Source organism: Sander vitreus, chromosome 18 (assembly GCF_031162955.1).
Source record: "Sander vitreus isolate 19-12246 chromosome 18, sanVit1, whole genome shotgun sequence".
NCBI classification, from domain to species: Eukaryota; Metazoa; Chordata; class Actinopteri; order Perciformes; family Percidae; genus Sander; species Sander vitreus.
In genome coordinates, this window is record NC_135872.1 from 16,864,994 (window position 1) to 16,883,981 (window position 18,988).

The 18,988-nt window shown below is 43.8% G+C and overlaps 2 protein-coding genes across 3 annotated transcripts; both read left to right on the plus strand.

Moving 5' to 3' along the window:
• Positions 1-848: 848 nt before the first annotated feature.
• On the plus strand, positions 849-6,874 carry LOC144533550 (microtubule cross-linking factor 3-like). Its single transcript, XM_078274982.1, has 8 exons — positions 849-1,601; positions 2,306-2,530; positions 2,834-2,992; positions 3,180-3,248; positions 3,699-3,968; positions 4,062-4,433; positions 5,798-6,457; positions 6,587-6,874. Exons 1-8 carry the CDS (start codon positions 849-851, stop codon positions 6,695-6,697), a joined length of 2,619 nt encoding a protein of 872 aa, XP_078131108.1. The 3' UTR covers positions 6,698-6,874.
• On the plus strand, positions 6,865-13,625 carry LOC144533551 (uncharacterized). 2 transcript variants are annotated; one of them, XM_078274984.1, is made up of 7 exons: positions 6,865-6,915; positions 7,832-7,871; positions 9,994-10,252; positions 10,801-11,097; positions 11,595-11,659; positions 11,760-12,660; positions 12,787-13,625. In XM_078274984.1, exons 3-7 carry the CDS (start codon positions 10,109-10,111, stop codon positions 13,042-13,044), a joined length of 1,665 nt encoding a protein of 554 aa, XP_078131110.1. In that variant the 5' UTR covers positions 6,865-6,915; positions 7,832-7,871; positions 9,994-10,108; the 3' UTR covers positions 13,045-13,625. The 2 variants fall into 2 exon arrangements, with proteins under 2 accessions (XP_078131110.1, XP_078131111.1); XM_078274985.1 differs by lacking the exons at positions 6,865-6,915; positions 7,832-7,871 and adding an exon at positions 8,533-8,914.
• The last annotated feature ends 5,363 nt before the right edge of the window (positions 13,626-18,988 follow it).

Below are 18,988 nucleotides of genomic sequence, written 5' to 3' on the forward strand. Positions count from 1 at the left end.
ATTTTACCGGTTGTCAATTAGGTAGAGTGCTCCTTTAATCAAGTTAAAGACTAATTAGTTACTAATTCATTTGTCGTAACTTGGGTGGTGGAGGAATAGCCCAGCCCTGCCTTTTACTCTGTCTAGACAGTAATTAGGCTAACTGTTATTTATAATGCATCGAAGTAAGTACTCCTGCAGTGTAATTGTAGGTTTGAATGAATGAATGTGCTACTGTACAAGGATATTCGGCTCCTTATTCTAAATTTGTACTTACATTTTAAACCTTGTGCAACCTGCTTTAGCAATATTGTACTTTATTATGGTAGTTCCACTAAAACTAATTTGAATTTGACAGAGAAAGAAAGTGGTGGGGATGAATGTCCGCTTCCTGGTTTTGACGTACGTCCCCGTCATATGACCAGTGCCCCTGCAGTGTCTGGTGGTGCCCTGTGTCAGCGACTCTCCTTAATGCTCTGCGGTAAGAATTCACCCATTATGTGGAGCTCTGTGTAAAAATGCATTCACAGTTTAGACTTAAAAAAATATATGTCGCTCAGTGGCTGTCGGTCCAGCAGGGTAGAGTCCATCTTTAATGGTCCCAGACAAAACAAGTAGGCCTACACATCCCTCGTAAAGTTATGGGTCAGGGTGATGAGGGTGTAAAGCAGTCGCAAAAAAAGCGCCATCTAGTGGCTTGCCTAGCCTACTGGAAGTTAAAAACTCTTAAAAACGAGCTAAACATAGGCTATGTAAATAAATAAGTGTGGAGTTTCTGTACAGCTTTTTTCACTTTCACTCGTGATAAACAGCTATAAATTACAGTCTACGTTTAGAGTTTATTTAGGCCTAAGTGAAGCAAAAATAAAATGAAGCCTGCCGCCAGCGGCGCTGCAGCTCCTCCATCATCGTCAACATCATCAGCAGACAATAGCGTAGGGAGGAGGAGGCAGTACCGGGCTCCCTCGCCGGCTACAGCCCAGGAAGGGGCAACCAGACGAGCTTCACGGCGCCCAGGCAGGTCCAGATCTCCTCTACCCGCAGGAAGGAGCAGAAACATCGGGGTGAGAGAGAGATTGAGGTCCGCAGACGGAAGGGAGAGGGAGCCCGAGAGCCGCCGTGGGGCAGCTGTTCACCCGGATGGTGCTGAAGCTGATCTAGTCGAACCAAACAGGGCGGATGCTGTCGGGAAAGATCCGACAGAATCATCAGCATCGGCCCGTCGCTCCGCTTTACGCCTGCCCTGCCTCAAGGGCGACTCCTCCAAGCGTTTGTTGCCCGGCCGAGCATCGCCTTCCTTCTCCGTGGCAGAGAAAGGGAAGATACCCGGGGAGGAAGGCGGTCGTAGGGAGAGAAGCGGCGCGTCTGCGGGCTGCGGCGCGGGCCTCGGTTTGGGTTTGTGGAGAGGAGGATGCTTACAGGCTGAACTCATCCAGTTCCATCTGCAGAAGAGACTGAGAAGAAGCGGTGCGAAGATGCAAACCAAGACGGACAACATGGGAACAGAGGAGGCCGCTCTGGGAGAGCCGGAGCCGGCGACAGAGGCGGGGTCCGTGACACAGCAGGACCAGGCCTTTGAAGACGAGATGGAGAGACTGCTTGACGAAAATGAAGATCTTAAGGTTTGATGCATGTTATTTTTTATTCAGGCTGGTGCTCTGTCATCAGCTGGTGATGATTTAAAATATGGTAGATACAAATACAATGTGTCACCTCACCAGAATCCACTGCAAAACAGTCGACGTTTGTTTTTTCATAATAGGATGACCGAAAATCCATGTTGATAGGGCCTATTTGAAGCCTGTGGGCCCATAAAACCCTGGGGCCACATTACTCTGGACTGAATCTTGTGTTTGCAGTGTCATAGATAAGTAAATATCAGTTGATTTGTCTGTTGAACATCCTCCGTCCTCACAGAACATGAAGCTAAGACCCAAGTTGAAAATACACTAGCTACAGATGACTAATTGGATATCGAACACACATTGGTATCGATCTGCTAGAATCAATGATATCTTGTGTTTCAAATGAGGGACAACCAAGGGAGTCAACAGCTGGGATTTGCATGTTACATATGTGCCATGTTGTTAAGAAGACATACTGATAAGAAATAAAATTGAAGCAACTCACATCCAGTCTTAATTATATACATTTGAATTCAGATATGTTGTGCACATGTCTGAAGCTGACTATATTTGGCTCAAGTCCAAAACATCCATGACTGACTCTGTGGAGTCAAAAGTCAGATTCTAAAACCAAACAGCAGAGTGTAGTTGATCCTAATCTTAACCGTCTCATAACATAATCTTTACTATGCACCCACCAGTGTGAAATTGAGGAGATGAGGACCGAGATGGACGAGATGCGGGACACATTCTATGAAGAAGACACGTGTCAGCTGCAGGAGATGAGGCGTGAGCTGGAGAGAGCCAATAAAAACTGCCGGATCCTGCAGTATCGTCTGAGGAAGGCTGAGAGGAAGAAGCTGCGCTACGCCCAGACGGGAGAGATCGATGAGGAGCTGCTCAGGAGTCTGGAGCAGGACCTGAAGGTGCAGGGGGGAGGGGAAGGTGCTCAACTCTCTGTGTGTCTGTTTGGGAGCAATCCCAAGGATGTGTATGCAAGCTTTCAATGTAGGTGAAAACATTGCATTTAGAAAACAATTGTCATGGTTGTAGCTTCAACTCCTATGCATTTTACTGGTTTATAAATAATGCTTATATGTAGTTATTTTGTTTTGAAAGGGTATACAAAGCTAGGAAAACTAGATAAAAGAAAGATAAAACATGAAAATCCCCTAAGTTGGAGTGAAAATATTCTAAAATGATATGCTCACACTAACTAAACAATGCAGGTAGCGAAGGATGTGTCTGTGAGGCTGCACCACGAGCTGGAAAAGGTGGAGGAGAAGCGCACAAAGACAGAGGAGGAGAATGAAAAACTGAGACAGAAACTCATAGAGGTGGAAGTGACCAAACAAGCCCTGCAGAATGAACTAGACAAAAGCAAAGAGGTATGTAAACACTTACATAGATAGTATATTGAAAGATTTAATTCTAGCCGCAAACAATTAGCTGTACACCATGCACCACTTCCTGTTTGGGGGCGTTACATGGGAATTTCCTACTTGCCACGCCCACACACACAGACAAAAATACATCACAAATTTCATGATGATCTTTCGAACTGTCCTCCAACAGTCTCAAAAGAGAAGAGGAAGCAAGGACATCCAGAAGACAGACAGGAAATCAGCACAGACTCCTACAGAGGTGAGAGGCTTTTACGAGTAATTAAAAACAATTATCTTCTTTTGCCCTTGTCCACGTTGGTGAATATTTGTTAAAAAAAAACTCCTGTCATGAATATTTTTCCAGACATCAAGAGGAATTATAAAAAATATATAGATTCTGCAGTTTTCGCTCACATCCTTACGTAATGTTCTCAAGTCAAACATTTTGCTTTTTAGCTTGGGGCCACAACAGGCCAAAGCAAGCGCTCCAATCATTTGAAAGAAAAGTACAGGAATTACTTTAGACTTAGTGGACATCAAACGTCCTCTTGGTCCAATGATAGATAATTTTTTAGCTTTGAAAGCCAAAAAACTTCCGTCTTTATGTCTTATTGTGGAGACCTACTTTGTGAACTTCAGGATTGGGTTGGAACTGTTTCTGCTTAAATGCACATTAGTATGTACAGTCTGTGTTATCTCTGTGCTCCAGGAGGACAATGAGGACCTTAAGTGCCAGCTAGCTTTTATCAAAGAGGAAGCGGTGCTTATGAGAAAGAAGACGGCCAAGATTGACAAAGAGAAGGACCGTCTAGAGCAAGAGCTGCAGAAGTACCGCTCCTTCTATGGTGAACTGGACAGCACCCATCCTAAAGGAGAAGCTGGGGGTCCGCCCACCACCCGCGAGTCAGAGCTAAAGCTCCGGCTCCGCCTGGTGGAGGAGGAGGCCAACATCCTGGGGAGGAAAATAGTTGAGTTGGAGGTAAGAGCAGACAATGCTACACAAGTCTATTAAGGGAGTTACACCTCAGTGGGAGTCATGTGAGTGTTGAGCTTTTCTCCCTCTATCCCACAGGTTGAGAACCGTGGCCTGAGGGCCGAGCTCGACGACCTCCGCGGTGAAGGAGAGGGTGCTGGAGGCTCTGGGTGCGGAGCGATGGGTGGGCAGGGCTCGGGGCGGGGCCGCGGTGATGATCTGACGGAGCTCCGACAGCAGCTGCAGCTGGTGGAGGACGAGGCAGAGCTCCTGAGGAGGAACCTAGCAGATGCTGAAGATCAAAACAAGAGAGTGACTGCTGAGCTGAACAAGATGCGGTTCAAAGCCAGCACCCACGAGGGAGGCACCAGGCATGGGGGAGGAGGTGGAGGGATTGATGGAGCAAAGGCAGAAGCCCTGCAGGAGGAGTTAAAGGCAGCAAGGCTACAGATTAATGACCTTAGTGGCAAGGTATTTCAAGCTGATTGATAATATTGACAATAATTTGCTTTTAGATTATGAGCTGAAAAAACATAAAATATTCTGAAATTCTGTGATTATGACTAAAATAAATAAAATGTTCTTACTCCTTATATATATTTACTAATGTAATTATGTTTAATTTTGTAGGAATTTAATCAAAGATAGAAAAACAACTGTCTACAGTAATGCTCGCAGCTCTGTGAGGCTGCACTTGGGCAAAGCAGTGCTTTGAGCTAAATGCTAATGCTAGCATGGCAACATGTTGCTAACAGTGACAATGCTTAAATGCTGATTTAATGTAGGCCTATTTAATGTTTTAATGTTCACCATTTAAGTTTAGTGTGTTAGCATGCTAACATTTGCTAATTAGCACAAAATACAGCTAAAGCTGTAAATGCACTATTTACTAGTTTGAGTAGGCTATTTTTTGCTAAAGAAAAATACAGTGTCCAGCTGTTTTAGGAAATTACAGATCCCTTTCTAACATGAGTATTTAGCCTTGCTAGCATCTCTGTGAGGCTGTACATAGGCACAGCAGTGCTTTGAGCTAAATGTTAACATCAGCATGCTAACATGCTCACATTTACAATGCTAACATGTTGATGTTCTGCAATGTTTACCATGTTAAGTATATTGGTTAAGCATGTTAGCATGCTATCTTTTTCTAATTAGCACTGAAGACAAAGTACAGCTGAAGCTGATGGGAATTTCAGTATTTTTGCAGGTATTCGGTCATAAACCAAAGTATTGGACAAATTAAAAATGTTGATCTGGTGATAGCGCTGGATAAAAAGGTCAAGGTTCACCAAAGTGACTTTGCCATTCATAGAGCCATGTCGCTTGCGCAGCTAAAAAAGTATCCTGTTATGTAGAGATGTTCCGATACTGCCTAAAACGCTGGTATCGGTATCGGGAAGTACTGGAGTTTATGCACCGATCCGATACCACGTAATAAAGCCCTAAAGAAAAAATACATTAAAGTAGTTTATTTATGTTCTTTTTCCGTTATAACTGACTGTCAAACTGGATAATAAAAGAACGTTCTGTGGCATTCATGTTTCACAAAGAGTTTAACCTGAGCCAGACCGACAACAAAGATAGAAATCATATCACATCCATACAGGGATAGTAGTATACAGTTCTTAAAACATAATAAAATATATGACACACTGGTATCGGATCGGTACTCGGTATCGGCCGATACGCAAGTTCAGGTATCGGAATCGGTATTGGGAAGCAAAAAATGGTATCGGACCATCTCTACTGTTTAAAATCTTTGCTCAGTATGTCCTATTTTGTAAAAAGTCTGATTACCAAATGTTATTGTTGAACATCTCTTTGTTTTTATTCAGGTGATGCAGCTGCAGTACGAGAACCGTGTGCTCCTCTCCAACATGCAGCGCTATGACCTGGCCTCCCACCTCTCCCTGCGGCCCAGCCCACGGGACAGCGATGCAGAGAGCGATGCAGGCGGTGCGACAAGTGGTCGCCGTGAGAGTGACGAGGACTCCACCTCTTCCCGCCTCCTCCCACCACACCGCAAACGCGAGGGCCCTGTAGGTGGGGAAAGTGACTCAGATGAGGTCAGAAACAATAACGGAAGCAGCCGTTGCCTGACGCCCACGCGGGGCCTCTACACCCCCACTGGGCCCGAGGGTGCCGCCTCCTCCGCCTTGGCCCGCTTTCTGCCTGGGGGCCGGTGCACACTGCGCGAAAGGCAGCAAATGACTGACATCCGCACGGAGGCGGAGAGGCTTGTTCGCACCATGGACCGGCTCATCGCTGACACGGCCACTATCATCACAGAGGCTAGGGTCTACGTTTCAAACAGCGACCTGATGTTCGGGAGGGGAGAGGAGGGTGGGGAGGAAGATGGGAGTAGGATCAGGGAACATGAGCTGCTGTATCGCATTAACGCTCAGATGAAGGCCTTCCGAAAAGAACTGCAGACCTTCATAGACAAACTGGAAGTGCCGAGGCATGAGGACAGAGAGACGGAGGAGCCACTGTCGGTAAGACAAAAATATTGTTCATGAGCTGTATGTAAAAATGTCTGAAATAGTTCAATGCTGATTCTATTTCTACTTTTTTCTCACTAAATCCAACCTCCTGGTTTGTCCCTCCGCCCTTCCTTCGCCTAGATGTTCCAGCCTATCATTTTGCTCATTCTCATACTTGTGTTATTCTCGTCCCTCTCTTACGCCACCATCTTTAAACTAGTCTTTCTTTTTACTCTTTTCTTTGTTCTGTGATGTTCGCCTCCCTTAATTCACATCATCCCTTGTTTGTTTGTTTTGCTCTGTTGTTTTTCTTTCCTCCCCGCATCATTTGTTGCCAAGGTAACCAAAAGCACAGGAAAAGCTCAGCATTTGCCAAAGCTGCAGTCACATTCAAGAGAGTGTGGCTAGATTCAACACTGGAGTCTACATTATCCATAACACATCACTGTCCATATCAGCCCCTCCGAAAGGTGAGTTACAATGTGTACTATCCCAGTTCTTTGAAAACCTGACTATTGTCACCAATCTGATTGTTTGTATTGCAGCAGAGTGAACATCAAAATATGTAAATATTAAGGAATAATAAAAAAAGAAGCAAATGGAATGTAATATTTTCATATTGGACCACATTAAGGGGCAAGATTGTTGCATGACAGCAATCAACAAAGTGGTGCTTAATATGTCCTTTGTGTTTGGAAATGTTCGTAGTTTTAGCATGTATGATGCTAGATAGTTTTGATTATAGAAGTTCATTCTTTACCTCAACAGTAAGTGTGACAAAACTATTTCAACTCTAGGGTCCATGGAGCTTGCTCAGTTCCATTTTCCTGAGCAGTTACAGGACCTCTTGTCCATGTTGGCTTTAGACGGATGAAATGTCTGTTTTGAAGGAATGTTTTGACATTTTGGAAAATACAGTTATTTGCTTTGTTGATAAAACTAAGATGACATTATTGATACCACTGTTAGGCTATGTCTGTATGCTGAATATGAAGGTAGAGCCAGCAGCTGATTAACTTAGCACAACGACATATATGATATATTTACCAAATGCCAAAGTATTTTTTTTAAGCCAGTTTTTATTGCTGATGAAGACCATGAGATAAGACTGAAAAGCCCTGAAAAGCCAGTAAGTGGACCTTTGAGTTGAGATTATGTGGTTCACATTAATAGACAGAGATACTGTAGATAGAATATGTTTCAGAAATGGAGGTCATACAGGGTTTAGTGTTGCTTACCTCGAGCTTTAAGGTCACAAAGCTGCAAGGGAGGAAACCTAAATCACCTCTCCAGGCCATGCTTTATGTCATGGTTTAACCTTGTTGCTTAATATAGTTTATTTTGTCACAGGCTTATGACAGCAGTCGCCTCTACTTTGTTTTTCAGAACAACACTTGCTGTACCATCCTGCTGTTGTTGCCTAAAGGTAAAGTAAGGCTAATGTTTGTTTTTATCCCCTCTCCTTTACTTGGTGAAGGATTTGTCATTTATTAGGGAACCCAACAGGTGGAGGAAAAATGGCAATGATCCAGGTGCTTCAAACTGGAAGGAATTCTAATGATCCCGTTGAGTGCGAAATGTCCGAGGGGGGCCCCCAAAATTCCCAGCGGGACCCCTGATTAGAGCCAGGCATTAGTAATTGATGGTGTGTCAGATGAACAGTAGCACCGGGATGAGTCAAGTACACAGTCGCTGGTTCGGGTTAGTCCAGGACATTGTATAAGGTTTCAAAAATGTTGCTTTTTTTAAATATAAATATGACAAAAAATATTGTAAAAAAAAAAAAGACCAAACAAGCCAGGCATCCACCTTGCAATTTCGTTTTCGTGATTACCTTCAATAAAGATATTATCGACTGTGACACATTATTACTCACGGTGTCACACACCCATTTGTCATCCCTTGAAAAAATGATTTGCAGTGGGGCATGGTCACAAGACCAAATCTGCCCAAGCATCCTAAAGCAGAGTAGCAACAGAGAAGCCCATTGGCCGAGGGATCGCAGCAGCTGAAATAGCTATGTAAACACTTTCCCTCTCACCGTGAGCCCCAGTAATTATAGCCAGGATGCTGGTGACGACAGTTGTCCCACCGAGACTGAAAATGCTGGAATAAATTTGACATTATGATATTTGATCCCAGCTCCAATGGCGCACCCACGTAAACAGTGGGGAGCAGTATAAAGGCAGGGTACCCCGGCTGGAACAGAAGTTGTTTACCCTTTAGCTCAACGCTCCGGACTTAACCCCAACAGCCAAACTAGAAGAACTGGGGCCCTTTAAATCCAGTCTGCAGGGTTTTACATTACACAGTGGAGGAAAAGGGAAGGGGAAGCACCGGAGAGAGGCGACTTGACAATTAGGCGCCGAGGGGAGTGAATCTGTTGGAGAGGCCAGAGCGCACAGCACGCAGGAATAGAGCAAGCTGAGGATTTACACTGGAGCAGGGAAAACTTTTATGTTGAGAAAGGTAATGACAGCTGTTTATCATTGAGGCGGAAATGGCTGTAATATAAATTGCTTATGGTTTAGTGTCATTTAGGACAATATCATTTTAAATGAATTATGTATATAATTTAGACATCATGAATGGCAGAACCTGAAGTTGCCTGGGCCGATTGTCATCATGGTGATTTTCTTTTATGTTTTCATTTTCTTAATTACATTTTTTTTTTTTTTTTACTTTATTTATTTTATTTTGAGCAAGTTTTTGGTATCATTTTTCATGTTTTTGTCTCTGACATAAATTCACTCTCTCTCTGTCCCTCTGGCATGCGCACAGATCATGCAGCCAGTTTACTATGCATAGTTACAAGATTATTAATATCTCTACTCTTACATAACAGGTGGGAGGGAAGTGGCTGGTACATTCGGGCACTTTCAACCAGGATACTTGTCATATTTAATGATGGCAACAACAACAAAGCAGGGGCTGCAATAATAGTTAGGCTATTAGTGCTCCCATTGGGACAAAACACCACCATGACAGTAATAAATGGCCACATTTACAAGGTTTGGGGATACATCTGAGGGGCAAAACTGAATTCATCTGAGATATGACACAGCACAGAGACAGAGTTTGCGTTGAGTTTTTTCCCCCATGTTTTGCGGCGTACAGAGGCAGGCTGAAAGGTCAAAGTGACCAAAAGCTGTCATGCAACACACACAACACGTGCTGCATAGGTATGCTTTTTTGACTGTGAATTTTTAAAAAATGTGAAAGAAGAGGACTGTAAATATCTGACCTATGTGAGGACGGAAAATGCCCAACAATACAAGTCAGACTCAAGTCCAATAGAATAAATAGGTTTCACTTTCTGCAATTTATCCTCAATTAGGTGTCATTGCCACTAGTGCAGTAGTATGTTTTATTCTGCCTTGTTAGAAGACGAAACAGGTTGACTAGCATTGTAAAAAAGTGTCAAAAATGTTCACTTGTCTTAAGTAACAATGACATTTCCAAATCAGATTTGGAGCTAAATGACACAGAAACACAGTGAAAAGAAGCTTATATCACTTTACTTACTCCCCATGTATTTGTCTTTATAGTGTTTCCAGGCCATCGATTCTTCCAACCCTACGGTGACCTCTGACAGGAAAGTGAAACAGGAGAAAGGGGAAATTGCCATTTAAAGAGGCCTCTGGGTATTGAACGGCCTGCGTCATGGCAGCCATTGATCTGGAGCGTGGGCTGGAACACAATGGCCGGGGCTGGGGTCAAGAAAGGCCGGAGCTGATGGACAACTTTGACTCAGAGATGCAGGAGTGGGAGGACCAGCTGCAGGACATCCAGAGACAAATTGAAGAGGTAAGATTACGTATAAAAATGTCGGGCTGTTTCAAATGCCATAGAGACCGGAGTCCAAAAATATGATCTTTGCCCTGAAAACACACGTTGAATACTGAATACAGTAGAACGTTATGTGGATTAGTGGACAGTTTGAGTCAGTGGATAAAAATGTGACTTCTGAAAATGGGATTTGAGGAGCAACGCAGTGTGTTTTGTTAGTGCACCATAATAAAATGTTGGCAGCGCACCGACTAACTCAACCTCATGGCCTTGTTGGAGCAATAATAAAGACAAATGTTAACAAGCCAATTAAACTGTGATGTGCTGACAGATACACACAAAGTCTGAAAGCGGATACTAAAGGAGTATTAAGGGTTGCGATGGGAAACAGTGGAGTGGAATAACATGCTGATCATAAATATAGGTTAGGCTGCGCAACGATTTTGTGATAATTATAAGACTTGTTTGTTGTGTAAACACAGTTCCTCTTGTTGAGCTGTGTTTGCAAGTAGTTGTGTAGAGTACTTAGGAAGTTGTTTATGTTTTCTTCTGTTTTCATTTTTCAGTTGTACAATGAAGTTCAGGCCCGAAGAGGAGCAAACGATATCACTACTGACAACCAGAAAAATGGCAATGGTCTTTTTGCGCCTAGCCATCATAGCAAGAATCACCCTGGAGCTATACCTGTGCCACATCACTATAGTAACGGCTGTAACTATAGCCCCAGTGGGTACAGCTACCCTGCGAGTCATCAAAATGGCTACGGTTACTGCCACGCCAACTCGGAGATTGGAGACTTGTTGCAGGATTATTTGGGGCAGGGGAAGCAAATGAGTCGGAAGAACAATGGAGCTCGCCACGTGGTGAGTAAAGGCATTTCTTTACTTTACTGCCTTATGCCTCATTCTGTTGGCATCTGCACATCTGAGGAAACCGGATATGTGGACATGATACGGGGGTTCAGCTGGGGTTCAGTCAGGAACATATTGATTACCGTTAGCTGGTTCCTTGTAGTCTGCTTACACAGACAGGTTACTAGATAGGAGTTAGTTTCACATACTTTCACCAACTCTTGCACTTTCCCAACTCCTGACGAAGCAGTCAGAAAGAAAGCCAAGACGTTAAACTGTTTCCTGTTCCACATGAAAAGCCATGTGCATGGCCAATGTTAAAGTACAGTAGAGCTGAGTGCTTTTAGCAGTGCTATATTGAGTGATGATCAGGGGTCAGTTTTGGTAAGGTACAGTAAACGGAACATTGCCAGTGATCTTGAAGTAGCACACTCATTTAAAGCTTCTAAATATAGTAGGTAGAGGTTGATATGGATGTTTCTTAAATATATTTTTCCCTTCGCTCTCAGCGCTTCAGTGACACAATCAAGGTGAGCCCGGGAAAAGAGATCAGAAAAAATTCTGGAAATGAAAGGTAAGTGCACTGCAGCCCCATTCTTGAAACTTTTGTAGAATGATGTGATGTAAGGGAAGCACCTGTTAATCTTATTTTTGTTTGTTTTGGTTTGGTTCAGGCTTGGTGAAGAGCAGTTTGTGGGCAGTTGTTTTGAGGACACTGAAAACAGGAAGAACCAAGTGTCTCACATGAAGAGCTCCCCCCGCAGAGAGAGTTCCCCCAACAAAGAAAACACAGGCGCCAAACCCCCTCTTGGACAAAGGGATGCTCCTGCTGTACAACCACGCTCACAGCTCCCCATAACAACAGCTGAATCTCCTGCTCCGGACAGGAAGTCCTTCAGTCCTGGCGTCCTGGGAGATAGGAAGTGCGGCAGCCCCTCTGTTCTCAGGAAGTTTGGAGCCATGCTTCAGGAAAATGAGGGCAAAATGCTCACAGAATCAGGGGTGGTGACCAATCAGGGGCTGGTTCCAGAGCCAAAGTGTCCCACCCCTAGCTGTCAGCGCAGAGCTCTGGGAGCCACTGTAGTCTCCGGCAGGGTGCCCATGCGTGTGCCTGCCCAGAAATGCCAATCAGATTCCGGTGTGGTGACAGCAGAGATAGAGCCCAGCCAAGAATGGGGGTTAGTATCAGACTCTGGGAGACAGAACCACAAGGATCACAGAGGAGGCTACATCGGTTCTAAAGGGGCCCAGCGGAGTCCTCAGCAGTCCCAGAGGAGGTCACAGGTGGTAGGGAGCCCAAAGATTAGACCCAGGGCTAACAGTGGGGCAGACAGAGAGGGAGCAAGGAAGCCTGCACCCCAACATTTGGAACCCAAAATGGACTACAGGGTCTCAAGTGCTTCCTCTGGAGCTCAGAAGATCCAGAGGGGTGGGCTAGTGGGACAGGAGTTGCCAGGTTGTGGCCTAGTGAAGGATGAAGGACTTATTGAGCTGCTGGACATGCTGGACATCCAACATGAGTACAGCTCCAGTCCCAGAGCAGGACACACAGCTTACAGACAGGATCCACAGCAGGTAGGCTTTTTTCTGCTTCTTTATGTCATTAAGTTCAGCATTAGCATCAATTTTACAAAAGCAAACCAATGAAACATGTGCAGATACTATATAAGCTAACATGTGTCCTATTATGTCTCTGTTCAGGTAAACCCAGCCAAGTTGTCCCCAGCCAATCCTAAAAAGAGCTTCTCTCGTCCTGCGCGGCCAGCCAATCAGCGACCTCCTTCCAGGTGGGCCGGCCGCACCCCTACTGCCATCATCACCACCCCATCAGGCCCAATGTACAGGCCCCCAAGCCCCCTGACTCGCCCCCCTAGCCCCATGACCAGAACCCCAAGTCCCGTCCTGAAGCACCGGCCTCTCGTTTCCTATTCTCTTCAGACTGAGACTGTCATTATGTGATACCTTTCCATTTCACTAAAGCTTGATCCCTTCCTCCAGGAAAACCCTCTCTCTCTGTGTAAATAGTAAGGACTTTTCTGTGAAACAAAGTGCTTTAAGAGAGTTAAAGAAATGCTTAATTTCATCTTGATGACATGTTCCAGATAAAACACATCCACGACATTCTCCAGTTTTGCTGTGGCTTTTTGCTTCTTCTTCTGTGATGAAACCTTTGCCAACACATCAACATATTGCTTAGCTGCATTTTCCCCCTTATCCTCTTTTTTGTATTGAATTTCAGGTCTTTTCTGTATAATGAGATTTTGCATGCAGCCCCAGTTTGAGGGTGCATGCTCATGTGTTTAATCCTCATGGTTGCCATGTTGAATCAAATTCAACCTGGCCACCAGTAGGAGTAGATTAAGTCGCGACTGTGCTCCCAGCAGCAATCTGCTAACTGTCAACAACAGTGTGTTTTACTGTATCATATTGTCAAAGTGATATATCTAAGGTGTTCAAATAACAGTTGTGACAAATGACTATGATATGCCTTTAATGTTTTGTTTTTTTCCTTCTTGGTAATAAATATGACAGTGCTTTGACGACTCGTCTCTCTCTATTGCAGCATTGCATTGTTGCATTTACGATGATTCATATTTCAGGGTGTTGATTATTTGCTGCAAGCCTATGGATATCCCTGCATGTCAGTGCAGTGGCAGCTCAAGCAGTGTCAGTTGCTAATTGTCCGCCACCTTTAACACATCTACTGGTTCAGTCATTCCTGAGGAGCTGCATGATAAAATATGCGACGATTTACAGATTGTCCTCTAAACACAGATATTTGATATATGACACGGCGCTTGGATTATGTCACACTGAATATGCTTAAGTACTATTAATGCTGCACAGTGTTGGTTCAAGAGCAGTTATGTTATCTGTCGTTACCAGGATAATCTGATTCTGTAGCATTAGGGATCACTTTCCATGCTCTGTTTCTCGCCTCATAAGATTGCATCAACAACCCCTGGCTTCCCTGACACCTCATGCTCTGTGGAAGGTGAGGAAACACACACACACACACACTCTCAGCTTCACACGTACACACACGAAGAACAAAGTTTCAATTATACGTGCATACATATCTTGCATTTTTTCACCAAATAAACATTTTCTGTACAAAAAAAGGACATGCCACACATTCATAGTACACATACACACACACTGTCTTCTGGCAGAGGTGGCCAAAGTGTGAAATGTAATGTAAAGGCTGGGTGGGTGTAGGGAAGTTCCTTGGCCCCATGATGCCTCAGCCCTGTCACCCTACCTCTCGGTGCTATGTGGCACCTCAGACAGAAATAGCAAGCGTGACGTGTGTTTTGGTGCCAGAAATCTTACCCTGCTGTCTTTGGGGGTATAAAAAAAGAGTGGGAGGAGGACGTTGGTTGCCCTCTCTCTTTCTTTCATCTTACCCATCACTATTTCTGCCTCCCAATGAAACAAACATGTAATGTCAAATGAATGTCGACAAATTGGGGATTTAGTTTGCTGTCCTCTTATCACTTCTATCCATTAGTCAATTTCCTAATAATGATTTTTTTAGCATTTCTTGTCCTACCCTCACTGGTTTTAAGACATTTCTGTCTGCTTATCTGCGATAGCTTCTTTTTCTCTTCCCTCCCTTCTCACCTCTTCCTGCCTCTACTCTCAGTTTGTGTGTGTGTGTGTGTGTGTGTGTGTGTGTGTGTGTGTGTGTGTGTGTGTGTGTGTGTGTGTGTGTGTAAACAAGAGCCTATCTCACAGGTTGGCACCTACTTGGGCTGCATGAGGTTATTTTAACAAGGCGCCCTGTTGGCCATCACTCCTATGTGCTCATCAGGCCCCCTGCTAACACTTGGCAAGCTGCTGCCTACATGATCCAGCTGCTCAACAAGAGCACCAAATGTTTTCTCCTCCTGTTATTTCACCCTCTACTGCCTTTTTCCCTGCTTCCCTGACTGAGGATACTCCTTGCAGACAGGATGGCAGAGCTTGGCACAGCATGTCCTCCATTGAAAAGGCTATTCATGAGAGCAAGAGACAGACAGATGACAGCAGGAGAAAGAAAGAACATAAGAGCAGACAGCTGAAGTGTAGCCATGGCTCCCCTGACGTCAGCAGACCACGTTATCACGCCCAGACCGATGCCGGAGGAGGCAACACCCATCAAAAAATAGTTCTGCATCACAGCACGGAAGATTTCTCTCCATTGAGTTACACAACTCTTATTATATACTTTGTAATCCTGCACAAACGCACATACATTCACTAAAAAATGTACTGTACCATCATCTGTAAACACTGCTGTAGAGCCTTATTTATGGCATCTGGGTACCAGCTGCATCTGTTCTCATGGCTTTGATCATGGTAAACTGTCCTTTTGAATGAGTTGAGTGTGTGTGTGTGTGTGTGTGTGTGTGTGTGTGTGTGTGTGTGTGTGTGTGTGTGTTTGTGTGTCTCTCTTAGGGTATCAAATCAACTACAGAATTAGCTAAGACAACTGCTGACACGATAACATTGTCTTATTTTGAGATTTGTCATATTCGAGAAAATAATCTTTTGTTTTCTCGTACAAATCTCAACAAATGAAAACACACCCGGTTGTTTTCCCGAGATAAGAAGAAAAATGAACCTATTACCACAAAAACACAACCTTGTAATTCAGAGATAGTATTTTTACAATTTATTTAACTTCTTAATTAACTTAAACCCATGATAACTGATCTAACTAACATGATCTCTGGGCTTTTGTATAATATGTGCATTTTTATTGCAATTCTTTTTTTTTTTTTTATTATTAACATTTTTAACAAGTAATTACTCTGATGAAATGACATGGAAAGGGCATGATTTTTTATGTGCCCTGTTTTTTTTAACCCTGGCCATTCAAAGTTCACTGACAGAGACAGGCTGTCTACACTAGTTGCTAGGCAAACTTCAAAGTCTCTATTCATCTGGACAAGCTCAATATATCTGCCATACATGCGTGATTATGAGCGTTACATGTGTCTGAATAAGCCCCTGGTGGCTGACATAATGTCTTCTTGGTTGTCTTAGGCATGTGTGAATCTCGCGCTCCTTCCTGCCTCCTCTCACCCACATCCACCTGTCCCCTGTCCTGTGCCCTGGGCCCTCTGCCCCCCCAGTGCTGCATCTCTGTCCTGACAAGCCTCTCATTCATTGGAGCTGGGCTCGGGGTTCTACACTGCAATCCTCAGCATGTGTCAGTTGCTACTGCAACGGGCTCAAAATAGATTGTTAACTGCCACTTGTATGCGTGTGTCGCGCAAAAATGTGGACAGAAGAGTGACAGGACCACCCTGTTCCAGAGGTTAAACATAAAGAGGACAGGACAACCTGCAACTGAGCTGTTTTACAGCTGTTTCACACGGTCCTCCGAACATTCTCTTTGCATTATACAGAACGTTTTCTCCAGTAAAAACTTAACAGTCCGGAGATGTTTGCATGTCTCGATCACCATGCAAGTTAGAGTACTTTTAAGTTCTACAGTGTTTGCATTTTTCTTCTACTTTAAAAGGATGTTCCCTCATTGGCATCCACCTGTGCCGGATATGTGAGCGCGTGGTTTCGTAAACAAACTGGGTGGACGGACACCTGTTCTGCAGCCATGTCATGATCTTTTGGTGTTCTTTCACAGGCTTAGGACACAACTTTGATGCAGACCTGACAGCAAATAACAATTTAGTGTACCTCAGACACTTTGTATCTCATAGATATACGATATTAAATAAGATCAATGAAAGTTAGCCTTCTGTCAAACTCACATGGACGCAATAGTTGTTGAGCCTATTCCTCTTGAACACCTACGTATATCAATAACGATAGAGGTGGAACACGGATTTCTGAGATCTTGTTCATCTACTGGGAGTGTTGACAGCTTAAATTATTAATTTAGGGGTCAACCCTGTTAGACCATAGGTGTACTTTAAATCCCAGCACTCTACACTTCCATTTTTCACCCACTTTATCTACAAAGTAAAAAACATCCTGTCAGTTGGACCGTAGCTCGAGGCACAGTCCTGCTCGCTCCATCTTCGTCCACATGTCCGAACTGTCAGTGTGTTTGCGTCCGTCCATTGAAACGGACATCTCAAATGCCAGATGATGAGTGTAGCAGTACAAGAGGTGGGACTATCAAGGACAGTCGGGAGGACCCTAAAGGGCTTCTTGAGAATTTCAGACCTCTCCATTAAAATAGAATGGGGCCCAAATATCTCCTCTTTGAAAGACAACCCGTGAGGCTCGCCTTTCAAAACAAGAGCGGGGTGCTCTCGTGGGATTAGCTGGTGTTGCCCGGCAGAGGTGACTATAGTGGTCTATTTATCGTGTGACGAATGACCAATTTTAATTTGGTTTCAGTGGAGCAGTCAGCTGGCTTGCCGTCTGGCCTGTGGCCCACGTAACATCTTCACCGCACACACACACACACACACACACACACACACACACACACACACAGGAATTAAGTGCAATGAACAACAAGACTTTATGTCTACATCCATGCTAGCAGCTCTGTGAGGCTGTACTACTGTTATCAGCATGCTAATGTCAGCATGCTAACCATGTGTCCATGTGACAATGTTAACATGGACCAGTGGATCATAACACACTCTACACAATGCACATACATACATTTGCATTTGATAGGGAAAGAGACACAAACACACATCCTGTATGTTGTGCTCTTTCATTGGCTGGATGAAACTAAAGCAGACCAGATACAAACGATACAAGACAAAAGCTTACTTGAAGCTGGAGTCAGTGGGTTGCTTTCACTAAGGAAACAACAGACAGATGTTTTTTTTCCCTGCAGGCCGGGCTGACAGGCTGAAATGAGACCGTAATGGAGAAAGTGCAACTGTCAAATGTTTTCCCGCTAATACGTAGAAACTCCAACGGAGCATAGTGTATATCTTTGAGTGAGTGGTTGACAAATGCTCTGAAATATTAAGTGGTAATGTATCCCACTATGGACCTTTGTTATTTTTACTGTGGTGATTCAAGGTGACAATGAGCATGCTAATTACCCCGATAAGCCCACTTGAAAGCAGTCCATTACGCATCTACACTCAGTTGCAGTGCAGCCTTTGACTTATAAAATATGGAGCTGCGATATTGAGATAGGGATACATACTGTTGTTTGTCTACAACAGAGGGAGAAAGTGTTGGAGGCATACTTGACTACTCTGATTGAAAGGGAAAGATGAGACCACAGAAGCCTGCAGGTGCCTCGAAAACAAAATAACTCACTTTGTTGTTACTTTTTTTGAATTTCTATATATGTACCATTCACTTGCCGTTTTTTGGTAAATATGTTTGTTTAGTTTCTTCTCTTTTTAGAAGATAGATTTTTGCTAATTATGAAGCTAGAGCCAGCAGCCGATTAGCTTAGTGTAGCATAAAGACTTAATGTCTACCGGCTCCTCAACATTTTAATGTCTTGTAGTCTTCTTGTCATACCGTTTCCAGGCAACTAACAGAGACTCCAGGAAGTCACTGCGCTCCACCAAGACATTGTTGCAGCACGTGACTGTAAATTCACAACTTGTTTTTACACTAAGACAGATTAAACAAATGAGATATAATGTGTTCTATATACAAAAAATGTAGAGGTGCTCGTGCGCAGATCGTTTTTAAAACTTTGGGCACAGACAGGCTAACTTTTCCCCCTGCTTTTGGTCTTCATACTAAGCTAAGCTAATTACGTTTACAGCATGAATGTGCCAATAAAAAGTCTGACATTAGTAGGCCTTTTTTATACAGAGATTCCTACAGAACATGTTTGTCTACGCATAACATCTTATTTTAAACTTCTAGCTCAGCATATGTAATAAAGTGTCCAATGAAGTGTACCCCTCCCTTTCCATTTTTATATCTCACCTGTCACAGTCTTCTTTAGATAGCAGAA

Excerpts from the sequence above, each read along its gene's own strand:
- LOC144533551 (XM_078274984.1), top strand. The coding sequence starts at position 10,109 with ATGGCAGCCATTGATCTGGAGCGTGGGCTGGAACACAATGGCCGGGGC. Across the intron at positions 11,098-11,594 it reads ACAATGGAGCTCGCCACGTG|CGCTTCAGTGACACAATCAA; the intron begins GTGAGTAAAGGC and ends CTTCGCTCTCAG. Across the intron at positions 12,661-12,786 it reads ACAGACAGGATCCACAGCAG|GTAAACCCAGCCAAGTTGTC; the intron begins GTAGGCTTTTTT and ends GTCTCTGTTCAG.
- LOC144533550 (XM_078274982.1), top strand. The coding sequence starts at position 849 with ATGAAGCCTGCCGCCAGCGGCGCTGCAGCTCCTCCATCATCGTCAACA. Across the intron at positions 3,969-4,061 it reads GGAAAATAGTTGAGTTGGAG|GTTGAGAACCGTGGCCTGAG; the intron begins GTAAGAGCAGAC and ends TCTATCCCACAG. Across the intron at positions 6,458-6,586 it reads AGACGGAGGAGCCACTGTCG|ATGTTCCAGCCTATCATTTT; the intron begins GTAAGACAAAAA and ends TCCTTCGCCTAG.